The sequence below is a fragment of the Apus apus genome, chromosome 9 (genome assembly GCF_020740795.1).
Source record: "Apus apus isolate bApuApu2 chromosome 9, bApuApu2.pri.cur, whole genome shotgun sequence".
Lineage (NCBI taxonomy): Eukaryota > Metazoa > Chordata > Aves > Apodiformes > Apodidae > Apus > Apus apus.
In genome coordinates, this window is record NC_067290.1 from 2,846,313 (window position 1) to 2,865,703 (window position 19,391).

Below are 19,391 nucleotides of genomic sequence, written 5' to 3' on the forward strand. Positions count from 1 at the left end.
CAACAAACATTTAAATACTCATTGTAACCTATTTGTGTATATATCTATTTTTAATCCTCTCTGCAGCATCCTGGTCCTCCTAGAAGCCTAGTTAATTCAACCTTTAGCTACCCCCATGCAATAAACAGTGGAAATAATCCCTATTTACAGAGGGGAAGAAAAAAAAGAAAGGCTGTAATTGGTTAAATTCACATAAGTCAGGGATAAAACTGACAGCGACATTTGAAGTGTAATTGTAATGCTTTGCCAGAGCTGCTAAACCTTACAGTGATCTGATAGTAAACAAAGTGCTCTTACCTGTTTGTTTTGAGATGTGCAAATAACAATTGTAATTAATTAGCTAAACAGATAAAACCTCTGATCTTTGAAGCTTGGACTGGTGATGTATGGACTAGATGCTGGCTTTCCAGCAGTCATGGAGGGAACTTTTGGACTAAGGCCTCTTGTGACTGTGGACCCGTTCTAAACTGAGACAAGGAAATCTGCTTTGGTGTGGAACAGTTGAGTCTTTTTAGTTGATCCAAGGAATGAGCTCTTACATAGAATAGTGGGCTGGAAGGATTTTAAGTTCCCCTATTTGAACTGTGGGTCCTCTGCAAGTCTGTTCTTCTACGTTTTAGGTCTGTTGAGTTGCAGAGGAGTGTGCCCACTGATGCCAGCAGTTAATTTTCTGTTCTCTTCAGGAGATGAGTTGGGCTAAGAAACTTCAATTAAGTAGCAGTCCAACTGTGGTCATGCAATGCATGGCTTGGCAGCAGGCAAGCTGACAACCCATTTATGACCTAAAGCAGTACTTCCAAACCTTTTTAATTCAGTGTCTCACTGCCCCTGGAGTGGCTGTTTGGTTTCATTATGAAAAATTCACAGCAGTATTTAATAGAATGCCTGCTTAATTATGGGGTGAAAGATCTTTAGTGGGTGATGGAGGGTAGAGAGCTGCAGAAATGTTTGGGATGTGTATCATTTGAGCAAAATGGGGAAGGATTTAACAGATAATTAGCTGGGGATGATATCATAGTAATGTAGTGAGAGAATTCGTTTCTGGATAGTCTGGAGCTGGTATCCTGTGAATGGTGGAGCCCAGACATACACCTGATGTTTTTTGTTACCTTTGTTTTATCAAGCCATCTGCTCTTCCCTGTCTATTTGGGTGTGTGTTTTGTCAGGAATTAGTTGCCTCTTCAGCTTTGAAATAAGTAAACCAGGAGCCTGCAGTTAAGTTAATCAAAAGGGAGATTCAGCTAAAGATTAGTAGATATAGAGGGAGTAAGTAAGACAAAGCCCTAATTAAAGGTAGTGAGAAGTATAGTGTAACTTTGGTTAGTGCTCACCCGTTGCAGTCCCATGACTGGGTAGATAACTTCAAAAATAATTTCTGCTAGTTCCTTGCTTTTCCAAGAGTTCTGGAAAACCCGCCCTGTGTGCCCAGAAAACTGTGAGAAAGGCTGTCCAGGCAGCATGTAATTTTTTGGTAGCAAACACAGTCTCTCCCTCTATCTTTCCTGCCTTAGCTTCCCCTTGGAGAGAACATTTATTTTCAATGACCCTGCAACTTGGCCCCATAAACCACTCTCCTTCTTGTGAAATAAACAGTCCAGCTCTGGTTCAGGCAGGGCTCCCATCTGTCCCGTAGCACCATAGGGCTGTCTGCCCTTTTATCTCTGGATCTGACAACCTCCATCAATCCCAGTCCCTGTGAGTGGTGCTGACTGTTGGAGTGGGTAGGAGCCTTCATTCTGATCCAGTATCTTCAGTCCTTTGGAGCAGGAATTAATAATGTTCTCTAGTACCAGATTTTTCACAGCTGAATCTTCTTGTGGAGCAATGGTTTTCACACTCTTTGTACTCTGTAGTTACCTAACATTTTTCTGTGGATCTTCATAGTGAGGGTTTTTTTCCCCAATAAGATTACTTACCTTAGTTTCATGTCATGAACCCAAGATTAAAAACTGCTGTGTTAGAGGAACAAAATTTGTGTTATCTTTTCCTCAATAGTGGCGTATGCCTGTTTGTCTCTTTAAGGAGACAATCCTTTCAGGAATGATGGTAATTTTTTTTTTTTTTTTGTATATGTTTCTTTATACCAGCAGCCTAACCCTGGAGAAATGATATAGCATCCTCTCTTCTCTCTCATAAGCCACGCTGTTCTCTGGGCTCTTCCAGCAGATGAAGCCCTGACAAATTTTTGGTTATTAAAACTCTCCATGTGAGCAACAGCTGAGGAAGATTATTGAGTTGTGTCTGAGAATAATACAAATCCAGTGGGTTGATGGATCTATATTATCTAACCTTGTAGTGCTTGTGATGAGCTTGAGTTCATTCTCTTCTACTGGCTGGGGCACTGACTGGCTTGTATCTCAGCTTTCTGCCATCAGTTACAGTAGAACTGGGCAAATAAGGAATTGGCAAACTGACATGTCCTCCTCATTTTCTGTGTGAATAGTGTGATCAAAAGACTATCTTGTTTTCCTCTCAATGGCTGATGGAGTTTGCTGTTGGGTTCAGAGTGCTTGACTGCCCTGCACAGTTGTCACAGCTCTCTTGCTTGCCCTCTGTAGAAGGGATTTTGGAGCCCATTTTGAAAGACAAAAGGGTTTTGTTCTTTACAATGGATTCTTTGTGGGAGATGGGCTGGAATTGTTCTGGTGCTCTGTGGATTAGTGTCTTCAGTATTCTGTCCAGCTTCGTTGAGGGGCTCTGTGTTCCTTAAATGTGTGAGTCCATTGCAGATAGGCTGCAATCAGGTCGCAGAAAGCCAAGACTGGAATTGCAGTTTGTCCTCTGGTCATTAGGCCAAATGTAATTGGCTCATTTCACCTGAGCTAAGGTAGATGTGCTCACGTTGGTGAGCATGGAGGTGGCAGCAGCTCCCATGGGTGTGGGACTGGCCTTCACCATCACATTTCCTGCCCTGTGGCAGCAGCTTCAGGTGTTGGATTGCCTGGCCACATTCCATACTGGGGAAATGCAGTAGCCAAGCCTTTCTTGCTTTTATGGCTTTTTTTTGTTTGTTTCAACTTACTTTTTATGTTTTTATGTTGTGTTTCTATTTTAAAAATACAGCATTTATATCCTCTCTCAAGGGCCTTCTACCTTCCAGGTAGGGAATTTGGGGGAAAAATAAAACGAGAATAAAAGAAATATTGCTTGAAAGGGCAATATCAGGTTTCATGGCTTTTTTATAAAGCTCATTTTCATTGATACTCTGAATTTTTCCACATGTAGCAAAGGAGAACTATATGAGGTATTCAGGCATGTTTGTAGCAAACTACAGTAAAAGCTTGCAGTATATCTAAAAATAGGCTCCAGTTTAAATAAGTGGAATATATTTTTTTTTTACCTTTGCATAGCACCTTTTATTTCAAATCCTTAGGAAAGAAGCAGTGCACAGTTTATTTAATTGAATTTGAATGTGACCCTATGAAAAGTAAACATTTCAAAATTAATGTTTTCAGCGTTGTTCTTAGAACATACTGTGCTCATGCCCACCAGGGGCATTGATTACCCAGGGCAGTAGCCTAGAGGTTAATTTATGTCACAGGATATCCCTGAAGTGTCAGCGGGGGGAGCAGAAGGTGTTTTGGACCCGAGTGTCTAAGAAAAAGAACCAGAGGGAGGTTAGCAAATGTTGCCTATTTAGGAGGTAGTATTAAAATTTGAGCTGTCATAAATTCAATTTCTGATTTGTCTCTCTTGGCCTCTGCATGAAAATACATAGTTACCAGGTATCGTTTTAGCATGCTGAAATGTGCTTACACAGTGAAATCTGACCATTTTTTCTGTTGTGACCTTGCTGTGTCTTTGATTTACTTTTGAAATGGAGGCAGGTCCTCTGGCTTTGATTGTTTCTGCTAAAAGACAGGCCAGTCTTTGATCCCTTCAGCTTCCCCATCCTTTGTGTAACACAGTAAGTCATTTAGCTGGGTGACAAAAGAAAGAACACCTAGAGCTGCACTCGTTTTGGAAAGCAGTGTCTTCGACATGTTGGCTTACTGTTGTATTTTGTTAACAGGTTTTTATTGATGGTGTTTTTATGTTGTTAATAAAATCACATTGTGACACTGGTAAAAGTAAACCTTTTTATCTGACAACTTTTAAAATCTGCTTATGAGGAATGTGAGAAAATGCTGTGTAATAGTTGTGGAAAATTACAAAAGGAAGCTGAATTCTGATTTCTATGTTTAATATTTAATCTTTGTATGGTGGTAGTTTAATTACATATTCTGGAGTTATCTTCTGTCCTAGCAATTCCTGTACCCATGAGCATGGTCTTTGTTTCCCCCTTTCTCAAATGTATGTCCCAGAAGCATTCCATCCAGGTTACAAGGTGAAGGTGAGAGTGTCTTACCTCGAGGCACCAAGACTGGTGGAACTTCTCTGTGGGTCCAGCCTAAAGTTTTCAACTGCAGGGAGGAGAAAACCTAGCACTGAAGAAACTGAAATGGCTACATTTCAGTATTCCTGTGCATGGAGTATGGTGTAGGGATACACCAGAAATACTTGCAGTACTTACAGTGCAGTGTTTTGCCAGGGAAGTAACTGGATCATCTCTCTTCTGCTGGTCAGTAAATACTAACGTGTACTGTTCTCTGCAGAGCATGTGAAGGATGCTTCTCCTTTGCCTGCCTTTCTCTTTTGTCCCCTCCCATGTTTGGGGTGTCCTTGTTGGGTCACACCGTTCTGCACCAACTAAAACCTATCTGCAGCCTTCTACATGTGAAGCACCATCAATCAGTCAGAGGAGTTCAGCAGTTGTACCTTTTGTCAGCTGATTCTGCAAGGTGGTGGTGTCAGTTTTGCAGTATCTGACTCAGGGCTCTTTGTGCTCTTTCCTTCATGTACGTTGAGTGTTGTGGCTTTTACCCAAGCAAGGATTGTGTGTTTCTGTCCACAGGCAGGACAGGACCAGCCAGAGTGTGATGATGGGTCTGTGTAGGACAGGTCCCTGTTTGCCATCGCTGTCATCCTCACCTGCTCCTCAGCAGGGCTGGTGGCCATGTTACAGCAGTGATGCTTTGGGTACTTGGTTGTACTTGGTAGCTCTGCTTAGCACAGCAACTTGACTTTCTTTCATATGAGCCTCTGTAAATGTTGTGTTCATTTTTTGTCCCTCTTAATTGACTTTAAATGTTTGTTACAGGTTTTTCCTGGGAGAGCTGGAGGAAGTGCTCAGACAGGAGTGCTCTTTGGGACCAGCTCTGCTTCTGGAGCTAAAAACCCAGTCTTGAACTGAGGGAAGGCCTTTTTTTGACATGGATGTTAACAAGGATTGTAGACATCCCTGGTCCTGTTTATCTGGAGATCAGTGTAATTTAGAGAAGATTTACATCTTGGCTGAAAAAAGATTCCAGTTATCAGGCAGACATGGTTTCCATGAGTACAGGTACTGTAAGCAGAAGAAAGGGACATTTTTTAAGCTTTCAGCTCAGACAGGTGCCTCAGGAGATAAGTAAATTACATGTTATCCTGTAGGGAGATCTGTAGATTTATGAAGTAGTCTCGTGCTCTAAAATTAGACCTAAACTTGAGTTCCTTGTTGGGCTGGAACTGAACACAGTCAGAACTGTTGAGGTGAAAACTGAAATTTGACAGAGGAAATATTAAGGAGCTCTCTCAGACTGGAGTACTAAAATGTGTTCCATCCCACTTTCTATGTGGGATGCCCTTCTTCCCATGCCATCAGTTTCTTCCCTACTTACCAAGGAGACTCGTTCTGTTGGTATCTGAGAGAAAATGTATTTCAGTCACTGTCTGTGGCCAGCAAAGACTTTACTTCTCTTATGTTTATGAACTAGTTTGTAGAAGTGAAACAGTTGTCATGTAAGTCACTTTAAGTCCAGAGAGTATGCTACTCTTTTACAACATGATGAGAGAGAATATAAGGTGGCATAGTCAGTTTTTCACAGGACATTTGAAGGAGCAGATACAGTTAGGTTTGGGACAGCAATTTTGCCATTTTCTACCTGTCACAATGTAGTGGTTTGTATATGATACAGCATTTTCAAGTCCTATTAAGTTGAAATCTTCTTTAACCTATGTTGCTCAGCCATGGTTCACAATGTCTTTTGAAAGGATCCTCAGGCAGGTGTGCCTGCACTCCACAAGCAGTATTGCTGTTCCTGAGTTCTGGCTCCTTTGTGCAGCCTTCTGAAGGAAAGGAAAAAGGGGCTGGAGGTGATGGAATGCAGAGATCACTATTTTATTTTCTTGTTTGCCATGTTGAGCATAATGCATCTCTCATTGGCAGGCATGGTCAGATGGAGGGGCCAGAACAGTCAGTTTAATCCCTGGATTTTGATTTTGGCCATGGGTTTTCTGGCATACCTATCTGCACAGTGGTGGCCAGAGCTTGGTTCCAGGAGTAAGTGCTTTTCATATGTTTTGTAAACGAGGGAAAGCAGGCTTTGCCAGTATTTCTGTACATATACATGTAACTTTTTGGTTTCCCAAATTAGATTTTTGTCATCCCACAGGAAAGTCAGTAAAATATGTGTCAGATAAGTGAATCAGTACGTTGGCTGCTGAAGGAAATCTATCAATTATAATAAAAAATAATTTCAAGATCTGATTTCATAGCAGAGTTTTATGATTGAGCTGTTCCTATTAATACTTAATTTTTTGTTGTTCCTGTAGTTTGCTGTTTTATTATGATCTCCAGGTAGGCCTGTTTTATATTCTGAAATGGAAATACAGACTACTGTGACTCTACAGTGTTTGGCAGAGTACTTCCCAGAATTAAATCTTATTTAAGCTCATTTTAAATAATATCTTTTATATAAACTGGAGTCCAAAAATAAAATAGTGGTACAAAATGATGCTTTTATGTAAGAGACTTTTTTTTTTTTTTTAGTGGGAGTTATAGAAATATTCACCAATTATATAAATAAATAAACTTTGTGCCTGCTTCTTAGGATATCTTTTTTCATGAACCAAAGATTTAGCCCTGAGTCTGAATTGATTGATTAATTTTCTTTGGTCAAGCAAGTGAAGTAAATCTGCCCTAAACATTTTTTAAGATTGTTGTATTTTAAATGTTTCACTCAGATTTAATTTCTGGGGAATTTCCCAACTCCAAAGATCTCAGTCCTTTCACAATGTACAGTATGCTGGGAAGTAATACCCAAACTGAGCAGCCAACAACATCTGCAGATTAATTGTACTGTCTTGTGATTCTTTTCGTAACTTTGTTTTGATGACTTGTTGAATTAATTTGTGGTGACGTCCCTGCTTGGTATTTGATATCTCAAATCATGTGGGTTTTGTCCATGAATTGGATTTTTTTATGCCATTAATCCCAATTTATGTTGGCACAGGCTGACTTCTGTGTTTGAGATAGTGGAAGAAACCATGCAAAAGTTGATAAATTAATTCCAATCTGTTTGCAATTTAATCTCATGATTGTTAGAATACAAGAACAGAAAATAAAACATGTCATTTGTGGATATCTTGGCTTTTAATCAGAAATGTTTCATATCTTGTGAGGACTGAATTTTTATCTTGGATCAGTAGAGAAAACTGCCCTTGAAGATCTTAATATACTATTGATTCCTGGGAATGCCTGGCCCTAAGAACATGAGGCAACTCCTTTTGCTAATGAGAGTGTCTGCATGAGGTATTGGAAAAGGTAATTAAAGGGGTAATGCATGTTAATTAAAGTTTATTAAACTCTCATGCCCATGAATTTATTAATTGAGTGGCCTGAGGTCATGGCAATTCAATCCAAGAGTTTAAGGACCCTGTTGACAGACACCACAACTGAGGATTTTAATTTTTTTGATTTTTTTTTTTCCCCAAAGCTAATAAATGTGTCAGGAATTCACTCTTGTGGACAAACAGATTTGTCAGATGCAGAAGGAAAAAAGTAAAACAGGCAAGGGCAGGGCTGGAGTTTTCTTTCAAAGAAAGTTTTATTTCAGTCTGTCTCAAGGTCTGTGTCATGTCAATCCCCAGCTGGAAAGACGAAGCCTTTCATTTCTGGGTTGTAATTAATGCTCAGATTTTATGCATTAATAGTAGCCAGCGGGAGAGAGGAAATGGGGAGGGGGAGTGGGAGATGGTGGCTGTGGCTCAGTGCAGCCCCTGCCGCCGTGCTAGCTCAGAGAGGAAGGAAGCTGCTGCCAAAATGGTGTCTATTTTTTTTCCCCCCAGTCTTTGGTGTCTCCTGGAGTTCTCAGACGTATTTTAAGGCTTCTCTGGTGTCTTGCTATCAAATCCACACTTGTGAAAACATGACTTCTGCTGTTCTGGTGTTTGTATTGCATGGATGTGTCAGTAGGGACACAGATAGTGCTGGTGGGACCGGGAGAGAAACACGCAGGGTGGTGAGGATCTGCTGGTTAGAGACCTATGCTGGTGGTGGTACACCTGAAAAGAGCCGTGCTGGTTTGGCAAACACTGAGATTGTATGTGTGAGTTTGAATCACTTTCAGTTTAGGCTCCTAAGGTTTAAAAATAAAGGCCTTTCCTGCTGAGTGGATGGGCTGGTGTCAGTGGAGCGCACTGCAGAGCTGCTGTGTGGGCAGACACAGCGTCACGCCTTGTCACTGGGGAGCCTGGCTGTGCTCTATCATGCTGCCTAGCAGTTTAAGGGGAAAAGAGAGATACTAGTATGAATAGTTGTAAGTAGGACTATCTGAAAGTGCCTTACACCAGCTGCTTGCTGGAACAAAGAGAAGTATTATGAGAGGCACAATAAATGTGTTTGCTATCTCTGCTTTCAGTTGCAGTGCAGACACAAGCCGTCACAGTAATGAATTTTGAAGACTGGAGTTCGAACTTGGGGATTTTTATAAAAGCCAGTTGTTTTATCAGAGTGTTGTCTTGCCAGCTGTGTGATGTGAGTCTGGTTACCATGGAGTGTGGTCAGCTGGGGAGACAACTGCAGGCAGCAGGACAGCAGTTCGTGGGGTAGGCGCTGCTGTGGTTTCTCCCTCTCTGGTTTAAATTCAAGTTTGGTAAGGAGGAAAGTAGTGGGGGCAGAAGTTTCCTTTTTCTTTAAATACAAAGTTGCTTTAGCCCTAAACAAACTTACAGGCCACATGAGAACTCCTGGTGCACTCCAATTACAGTATATGAATATGCAGTTTATCCCCATAAACAAGGTAGGGTTATTTTTCCTCTTGATCTTGCCCTATTACCTGGACTCTCTTGTTTGGTGGTGTTCTCTGCTTGCCTTGTCTCTGCAGGATGGGCTGCACAAGGTGCTGAGCACTGGCCACTTGTATCTTCTCTTGAGGAGAGGTGCTCAGAGTCTTCCAGCCTGTTCTGTAAGAGATGGAGGGTGTATGAGCTCCTGCTGCTCCCACCTGCTCACCCCTGCTGCCTCTTTGAAGTTTTGTTCCTTTGATTAATTTGGGCTGAATGGCTCCGTGGTGCTGCAGATGTATCAGAAAGTTCTGGTATGTTTATCTGAAGGTCTTGGTGTCCCCTGCATAATTACCATGGTACTACTTCACAGTTAGGAAAATGCATTACCAAATTGGATAGGTTTTAATTAAAAGACATCCCTTTCTTTGCTAAATTTCTGTAAAATGGGTTTCTTCCATTCCAGAATATGATTTTACTGGATTTTGTACTCAGGCTGGATGTTAATATATCAATGCTGCTGTTACCATGCATGATAGTAATGTGAATTTTCATACTATTTTTAAAAAGCAAAAAACCCATCCAGGTAATTGCATGGTATCTAGCTCCTAGCCACCGTGTAGGAAAAAGGAGAAGTTTCTAACCTACTAAACTGGACAATCTCTAGAGATTTTTGTCTTTTGTGACCACCAGAGTTAGCTTTATGTCAATATTTAAATTGCCTGTGTTCCTGTCAGGAATTGCTCAGGAGAAGTCAGTAGGCATTAGGTGCCTACATTGTAATTCCTGTAGTGGATTTTGGGTTTGAGTCTTCAGAAGTGCTCTGAGATACTGCAGAGAGGAGTGATTGCATACAGGTGGGATGAAAGTATCACAAACCTTAGTTGATGAGTTTGATCTTTTGACATTGGTATTATTTTCTTCAAAGACAGAAGTGAGGGGGAGTCTTCACTGAAACTGGGATGATCTGGTTTCTAAACTTTAGAGTGTTTAGAATATGAACACTGGGTAGGTGGAGTTTTCTACTAGCAAAATACAAAGATTGGAAAAAAAAAAAAAGCAGAATTTTTACTGATACAGGAGGTCTTTTTGGTAGAAGCTTCTCTTGTGACAAAGTGGTTGCAGGAGGCTTCCTAATTACCACTTGGGTTGTTTCAAACAGCAGAGGGTCTGGTTGTCTGTCTGTCTGAGAGCATTTGCAGTAGAGCACAGTTTTTACTATTTAGAGCTGAGATGGAAAGTTCCTATTTAGATTTGGTGCCAGAGTCTTTAATAGAAATCATGACTTGTGGTATATTATAGGTCAGTGTGTATTTGCTAGTTTATATTATGCTGACTAAATTGGCCAAGTGCTTATTTTTACTGGTAAACATTCAGGAGGTTTTCTCCTTGCTGGTTCATTTTACAACAAAATAGTGTTTGTCGTGTGTGGAATTGGGGCAGCATCTTATAAATCATCTGCCTCAGCAATGATGTGAAAATGTGTGGTGGCTTACAAAGATCTCCATTGTCAGATACCTCAGGGCTGTAGATGGAGTTAGCTTTATCCTAATTTTAGTTCTGGAAATTATGGTCATGTAGAAAACAAAATTCTTCTGGCAGTGTAGGAAAAATACAAATTTTAAACTCCATCAAAAGTGGCTATTTCAGGGATATTACCAGAATAGGTAACCCTGGTTAAGTTAGCTCCTCTCCCAGCCCCTTAGGAAGCCCCAAAAGCAGTTTTAAACATCTTTAAATCCCTGTGAAGTCTAAATATGACCTGTGGCTGTAAGGATGTGAGTTCCAGTAAAGTCCATAACTACTGGTGAAATGCAGCACTGTGCTTAGTCTGTACCTTCAGTGAGACATGGAATTCCAATAGGAAAAGTACTGTGGTCACACTTCAGTGCCTGCTGAGTGACAGTACATGGATGTGTTTATGTGCAAGCTAATTGTGTCATTTCTGGAATTATTTATACATGGCTCCCACGTGCTGTGAATGGCATTTTCTGATAAGTGTTAGATTATATACAATTTCTAATCAGTTCTCTTCCACTAGTCTGCCTAGCATTCTTAAAATTGAAATGTTGCCATTCTTGAGCTATTTTATTCATTGCTCCATCAGGGGGGAAAAAAAAAAGTATATACTCTTAAGAGTATAGAGGGACATTTAAGGACAAACTTAAAACTTGCATCGCAAGTTCCAGTTTTTACTCCTAATTTTTACCTTGCATAGTTACACACCAAACAAGCTTGTTTTGGACAGCTTTTTCTAAAAGAGATCATTTGAGTATTGTAACATTTATTCAGTGCTAGATCTGGAATATTTGGCATAAATGTGAACTGTAGGCCTGCAATTTATAACCACAGCCATAAGAAAAGGAACAAAGCCTGTTTCATTGTGAATAGCCATGCTTTGCAGAATGAGGTAATGAAAGTTCAGAGCTGGAATGCCAGCTTGTGAGAAGGAATGCTTCTGAATAAAAATGCTGCTGGAGAGATGTGTTAGCTCAACCTTTCAGATCATCTGGGGTGAGCTGAACCCTCTCCTAGAACCTTTTTTCAACTGTTGATTCCCGCATGGAGCACTAAAGGATGGCTTGTGGTGCTTTGTTTATCCTGCAGCCATGTTAACTGTGCCCGTGCGGGCCTGACATCTGCTTGGGAAGTTTTTCTTGCAGGAGTGTTTTTGAAGCCGGTGCTCTCTACCTGGTTCCTCCCCCCCGAGTTCATTCTCCCTTGTCTCCCTCCTGCAGGTGAAGCAGCTCTAAGGGGAGAGCCCAGGATGCAGTCTCTGCCGGTATCCCCTGCTCTCACCAACCACCGAACAGGCCCTCCTCCCATCAGTCCCAACAAGAGGAAGCTCAGCATGGACCAAGGGGACGAGGAGCTAGACTGTGAAAACGACCATGTCTCTAAGATGAGTCGGATGTTCAATCCACATCTGTAAGTGTCTTGCTTCTGTTACCTCTGCTCCTGGGGTTTGGTGCTGTCCTCTTCGGCTGTGTGCATCCCAAAACTGTCCTGTGTCTAAAACTTTGTGCTAGTTTTTTCCCTTTGTTCTGGTGGCTGTGGAAGACCCGCACAAAGGCTGGTGTGGTTAGGTGGGCCTCCTTGCTTTCTTTTGTTTTCATGCCGCATGAAGTAACAGGAATTAGCTCAACTTTTATTTATAGTCAAACATAACGTATTCACCGTGCAGCGTCTGAAGTGTCGTTCCTTTGTTCTTTGTAATCGGCTCCTTCCCCGGGCTCTGAGCGCTGTGCTCTGCTGATGGGGGTGGGGAGGCAGGAGGAGGAGGAACTGAAGTGCTTTGCATTTTTCTGAGGCCAGGAGGTGGTGAGCCAGCTGCTCCGTAGTCTGCCGTGACAACTGGGCAAGCTGCAGTTGTTGCTAAACATTCCTCCAAGGCTTGCACCCCTGACAAGTCAGATGGCGAAGGTTGCGCACAGGTGAGGTGTTGATGATGAGTTCGGTGCGTGCGTTGGGTAATCATCAAACGCCGTTCCTGCTGCGTTCTCATTCCTGGGAGCGCAAGCCTGGCTGGCATGGGAGCGCAGGCTCGGGAGAATTCCTTTCATTCTTGACTGGAGGAAGCGCTGGTAGCTCAGCAGGCCGGGGCGGGCTGATGGCTGCGCTGCCTCAGCTCCTGCAGCCGCATTCCCCGCATTCCACGCTGCTGTGGACTCTGGTGTTCGGTCATGAGATGCGGACAGAGGTATTTATCCTCAAATAAATCACCAGAGTGTTAGTCAGAGGCTGGGCCTGTCGTCTGCAGGCTTGGAATTTGTTACAAATCAGGAATCCAGCACTGAAGTAATGCAAAACAATAAAAGCTCACAGGCTGGAGACTTCTGGTTTACAGCATACCTCGCTCTTTCTCCTCAAAACTTAACTATTTGCAGCCCTTCCCTGGAGCTGAGAATGCTGCTCTTGGAAAGAACCATATGCTGCATTTCTCAGCCATACACGTGTGACACAAGTGAAGAAATTTATGGCATTTTTGAATTATTACCTAACTTTGTGGGAAAAGGTGTGATTTTTATTTTTTTTTAAATTCATGTGCTAGTGATGAAATAAAACACAGCTGGCAGTTACCCATGTTATAACACTTTATACAGTGGAGGCCATAAAAATAATGAAGTCTGAACCAAGAGGCTCAGGTGCAACCAAGGTTCAAAAGAAAAAGATACAGACAGAGGTGCATCTTTTCTCCTTATAATAAAAAGCACTTGTTGTCTGCCTCGTGTTCATGTGATGGGATTCAATCTAAGTTTAATTAAGCCATTTACTGCAGATGAATTATAATTTAAAACATTAAAGCATTTAAAACATGCACAAGGCCATCTTTATTCTACTTTATCTTGTAAGTTTGATCTGGCTGTATCAAAATGTGCTTTTCACTGTATATTACAAAAACACAAACTTTTGTGATATGTCTGAAACAGCTGAATATCTATAATTTCAGGTATATCAAAAAAGTTCACAGATGTTCTCTGAATTTTATTCCCATTTCCCTGCCACCACCAATGAAGTTAATTTTTCAAATGTTTTTCATATTTTCCCTCTTTTTTGGATTATGACATTCTGGTTTAATGATATAAATGGATTGCTCAAATTCTGTGGAACTGTCCTAAAATTTTTGGTTTGGAGATGGGAAGTATGTGGTAGAAGCTTGACTTGCTCATACTAAAGAAAAGATGGTAGATTTGGGGACAGAAATATTTCAGGAATCATAATAGTGGCAGTCACATTTCAGTAACTTGGAGGTCCTAGAAGTCTTAAGTTTGACAGTTCAGAGAACCAGGTCCAGCCCAGATGTGGAGTGTACTGTGGAGACTAGATGGCACAGAATCATGATGGTAGCAAAGACATCTTTGTGATTTGGATTATAAAGAGGAGGTTTAGTGTATTTTGAACTTTCCAGGACAAAGTCCCCTGAAGGTTTAGGACGGGGGATACAAACCCTGTTCCTGGGCGTAGCTGCCCCAGTCAATATTGGAGCCACAAACTGCACATCTTTGCCACACAAAGGTGTTTAAATCCCTACTGCTCTGGCTGGATGTCTTCAGTTATTCCCACTGTCCAGATGGGCAGATCTTTTCAGCTTGGGAGGTGGTGCTTGGAAGACAGAAGTCTTTATAACCCTGAGCAGCTCTTGTTCAGACATTTGTGTCTTTGAGCATTGGTAGAACTGTGAAGCAGTTGTATGTTCAGTCTCTTAACACCAGCATATTGTGGTTGGAAAGGTAATTAAATGGAAAGAGAATTCTCTGCTGTGGTTCACTATAAATGGTAGAACCTTTTGTTAGTTATTGCATGTTAACTCTTAGGTACCCGCACCCCAGCAGCTCACTTGCTGTGTGTCAGTGGGAATTAATCCAATTAAGCACTTTGGAGAATCTTATTAGGAGTCCAGTGATGACAGTCCTTTTCTCTGAAATGCTTTGAGATAGTCCCTGCTCGGGTGGAACTCTGATGTGTCTTCTTTGATTAGGTTCTTCGAGTTGTGCTCAGGCATGTTTACTTTTATCACAGACAGACAACTGTTGGGAGTGCAGTCTCTGCAGCAGAGTGAATCAAATGCCCTGGAAATCCTACCATGTTTCTAGAATATGTAATGGAATTCCCAGGCAAAGAACAATTTATCACAGGCTCTATTTCAGAGAAGATAATTCTCAACTTTAGGCTCATAAAATGTGCTTGAGAAGTTGGAGAATAATTTTTTTTTAAATAAGTATGTGAAAATGCCTGCCTTAATTATGGCACCGTACATTTAAACAGCTTTTCTGTTTTTGTGGTTGTAGAGATGACACCCAGAAACTCCTCACTTGGGGAGGAAAAAAAACCCAACTACTTCCACCCCAATTTAAAACCTAGGTACTGTCATACGGAGTGCTGTTATTTGCATTTCACACTTTCTTCTTTGTCCCTCTGATGTGCTACTTAAAATGCATTCAGTAAAGCATGGTCCTGCTGAGGTAAAATGTTCTTTTTGCAAGGCACTTTTCTGGTGCTTTGTTCAGGAGAAGCCAGTGTGTTTTAAGCCTCAAGTTGGAACAGGCCTTTGTTTTCATATGACTTCACTGAATTCACCTTGATTTACAGAAGAGTAATTAGGAGCTTGATTTATATAAGGATTACAAGCACTTTATGTATGAGTAAAGTGGCTGGAGAGCTATACCAGTCTTTCTTAAGAAACGAAGCTGCTTTGTTACATTTCCAAGGTGTATTTAGCATTTCATGGCAACTCCTGTGCAAAATTAACTCTCTCTGGGCCCCGGGATGTGAGGGGAATGTGAATGAAGTGTGTTGTACCTTTAAGTGAAGGCCTGGGGCCTGACCTGTGTTCTGTGGGTTTCTTGTTTGTCAGGCTGGAGGCATTTTCTCATTTTCACAGTTCAGCTGCAGACAAAGGCGTCCTTATCCCGCCAGGAGCTCTGGAGCGCTGACATCAGCCTTTCCCAGCGGGCTGAGCTGCCGTAGGAGAGCGCGGGCAGCTCCTTCTCAGGGCACTTTCCTCGCCAAGTAGCAAAGAAGACCAGCAAAATGCCAAGAGCACAGCATTTCACATTGATCTTTTCATTTTTTTGGAGGGGGGTGAAAAAAAGTACTCCGGGCTGGTTTTTGCCTCTCTGATTTTCAGCAGGATCTAGCAAATTCCTAAGTCTTCACAGTTATGGCTGATACTTTGTAGTTGTAGCCATTTTAAAAATGGCTGGTAGGGTAGCAAATTGTGGGATCAGAGCACTATATTTAAGGTTGAAGTAAACTGATGTCGCTGGCATCTTCAGAATAATTCAGGTTTTGTGTTACTGGTAAAATTACGTGTGAACCTGGCCCTTTGAATTTGTACCAGGAGGGAATATTGGTTTTGTTGCTTGTCAGCTGAAAGTGTTTTTGGCTTATAAATGGAATATTTTCCTCTCAATCTCTTTGTAACAATTCCCATGTGGTTGGGTGGCAATAGGATCACAGTGACAACTTTTATATGAAAATAATCTTATGGCCAAAGTTTGCAGCTCTTAAGTAGATGTCTGAGGAATAATAATCTCTTGATTTATGTGTGATATATAATGTAGCTTTTTCTTGTAATAAAAGAAAGGTCCACACTTGAATAAGGTAGTTTAGTGTATATCACCCAAGGTGATGTTTAGTTTTGGACATAATCATGCAGACCCAGAGATTTCTGTTTCAAATTCTAGGTTGTGTCTTTATTTTTGTTCCAGTGAAGAATCATGGCAAATCTGATCTATAAAGCCAGGCTAGATTCCTGGAGTTTGGAAGCTGCTGTCTATCCTAAGCTTCCTACCACAAACATCCAGTGGAGTTTGCTCACTTCAATAACACTGATAATAATTACCCTGGTACCCTTTTTTAAAAGCTGTCCTTAAAGTTACCTGGATTTGAAAATAGTCTGTTCAGGTTAGAACAGGCTTTGGGAGGTCATTTCATCCACCCTCCTGCTCAAAGCAGGGGCAGCTGCGTCCTCTTCAAGCTTGTAGTAGCTCAAAGCAGGGAATTTTGAGTAAGATCTGAAGTACTCAATAAACTCTTATTAGAGGAGGGCTCTGTCATCCTCCTCCTCCCCATTCCCTGACCCTGTTGTGGTGGAGGCTGGCTCCAGCTCCAAGCAGGGCTTGAAAGGATTTAGAGCTGGGTTGCAGAGGTAGCGTGGGAGTTTTCTGAAAAGTTCTTTGCTGCTAACTACTGCTTTTTTGCTTCCAAACTTCATGTGGTATTAAGAAATATGTTTACACTGCCATTTTATTGTGACAAATTAGAAGTGAAAAAAAATAAAGCCCCAACACACACAGCTCAGAACACCCAAAATGTGTCTCATTTGCTTGCAGGCATCTTCACTGGCTTCTCTTGGCACAAATACGCCTTTGAAGTATTTTAGGATTAACCTGGTATTTTCAAAGCAGCCCCGCTGAAGCCAAAATCCTCTCTACTTGCCAGTGGAGCTGTTACAATGTGGCTCTTGTTGATTACAGTGGACAAAGGATTGCAGAGCAGGTTTCAAACTGCTTTTCCTAATTATTTTTTTCCATGTATGCACTGCCTGAATGATGTGCAACAATCAGATATATTTTCTTATTTATTAGTGGAAATCATGCACTAACACAAAATTATTCCTGATTTTTTTTTAAGAAAAATCCATTAAATTGAAACTTCAGAGACAGACTTTAAAGAGTCAGTGTGTTTGAGTTAATATTTAACACTGAGTTTTGCAGACATTCTTAGCCAAGGGGGAGTTTCAGAAAGTACTCGAGCTCCTTTCAGTTCAGGAGGGTGTAGCCAGGCACATGTGAAATGCTTGGGGAAGAAAAGAACAGTTTCCCACAGCTTGTTATGACAGTTTCAAGGCTAAAAATTGATTGATAGCTTATCAACCTTTGCAGAAATGTGTCAAAATTTGGGTATATGTTAAAGCACTTGAAAAAAAAAAAATCAGGCAATGTTAGTTCAGGTGTCTCCACTTGCAGACAGAAGGGTTTTGTTAGCTAGCTCCGGAATGCTGCTTTGATGGAATGTTTTCCACTTTCGTTTTCCTCCTTTTGTGAAGGAGCATGAAACTTCCATAGGCCGTTTGTGTCATCCCTGTGCAGAGATTCCAGCGAGGACAGCAGGATGGAGGAGGGGGGTGATGGGGAGGCCCGGAACAGAGCACTGGTCTGGGAGCTGAGCAAGAAAAGAACGAGGAACATGTACAAACATACTCTAGATGTATCTCCCAACCATGTGGAAACAAAGGTTTAATCTCGCTTCTTATTTAACCGTTTTCCCAGATGTTTCCTGCAGTTTGACAGATGCACCATTTACTAGAAAGTTGCGCTCTTGAGAATTAGAATGTTATGGACACGGTTGCTATAGACAATGACTCTGTAAGGGTAAGATTTGGAATAAAATGTTACGTTAAGTTAGTTTTTCTCCCCAGACTGAAGGGGCTGGACTGGACAGGCTCCTTTCATTTTCTCTCCTGCTGTAATGTGCTTCAGAAACATGCAAGCTGGCTTTTAACTCATTCCTGCCAAACGGCTGAGTGCTGACTCTGAACAAAACGGCATGCTTTCTCAGTGCTGAAAGGAGAAAAATTACTCATCTGCCTATTTCTGACCAGCCGTGGCCTTCTCCACCCTTCAGACAGTTGTCCTAACTGCTACCAGCATCTCCCCCCCCAGCTGCTGGGGGTGCAGAAGCGGCAGGTCCCGGCGGGCTTGGCTCTCACGACTCCCACAGACAGACGTGGGGAGGACCCTGATGAATCCCCCGCCCTTCCCTTCCCTTTTCTCTTTTCTTTTCCCTTTTCCCTTTTCCCTTTTCCCTTTTCCCTTTTCCCTTTTCCCTTTTCCCTTTTCCCTTTTCCCTTTTCCCTTTTCCCTTTTCCCTTTTCCCTTTTCCCTTTTCCCTTCCCTTTTCCCTTTTCCCTTCCCCCTTTTCCCTTCCCCCTTGGCCTGAGGGCAGGACAGGCCTGGCAACCCCATGGCCACCCCTCATCCCGCAGCACCCCGGGGTCTGCAAGGAGGTGGGTATGGCCTTCCCTGATGGTTTGTCCCGAAAGAACACGATGAGGGAAACCAAAGGACTTCGCCTCCAAGCCTGAAGGTTTCACCCACAGTTACTTGAGCACTTCCCCCAGTGGAAAATGCTGCTGGAAGCCTGGGTAGCTGCCGTGGAGCTGACTAAATGAGACACCCGTGTCCGTGTTGCTGGAGTGAAACCGGGCCGGCCTTTACATTTCTTACATAACTCCGTCCACACTGTAAACAAAAAGTCTGCAGCTCAGCAGCTCTCCAAGATTTCTCATTCGCAATGTAAATATTGTTCCTAAAAGACAGTGGCATGTGAACATAGAAAGCAGAGTTTGTGTGTTGGCTGATGGTACCTGCGGGCCTGCGTCTGCTCCGGGATTGCACCTCTTGGCTGGAGAGCACAGCCAGGTCAGACAGAGAAGGGGGTGGGAGAAGTCATCTAAGCCATGAGAAAGGCTTCCCAGAACATCTGGGGAGAAGTCCCAGCACGTTCTGATTACTGCTCCGTGTAGCCCGTAATGTGGCACAGATGTACACTCGCTGGGAATGGCGGCAGAGCCGCACGTGGCAGTCAAGTGGAGGTCGGTTCTTACGTTCCTGTCCAAGTCCTGCTCAAGTCCTTGTCTGTCAGAGCTGCTTGTGGGGTATGTGTTTGAGCTGTAGGGATCTGGCAGAAATGTTGCTGTCCGAATGACGAGGAACAATGCTTTGTGAATCTTTTTGGCACTTTTTTTTTTTTTTTAATCCATAACTTTTGGTGTTCTTAAATCAGTCCTTTAAAAAGGAGGG

General features: G+C 42.2%; 2 protein-coding genes across 6 annotated transcripts in view; one reads left to right on the top strand and one right to left on the bottom strand.

Annotated features, from left to right (window-relative positions):
• TSEN2 (tRNA splicing endonuclease subunit 2) overlaps positions 1 to 19,391 on the bottom strand; it is a 603,350-nt gene that overhangs the window by 469,287 nt on the left and 114,672 nt on the right. The window lies entirely within an intron of this gene.
• VGLL4 (vestigial like family member 4) overlaps positions 1 to 19,391 on the top strand; it is a 99,146-nt gene that overhangs the window by 61,725 nt on the left and 18,030 nt on the right. For all 3 annotated transcript variants that reach the window (XM_051627112.1, XM_051627114.1, XM_051627113.1), the window contains one exon: positions 11,823 to 12,012. In XM_051627112.1, coding sequence (XP_051483072.1) covers positions 11,823 to 12,012 — 190 coding nt within the window. The remainder of the gene's footprint in view (positions 1 to 11,822; positions 12,013 to 19,391) is intronic.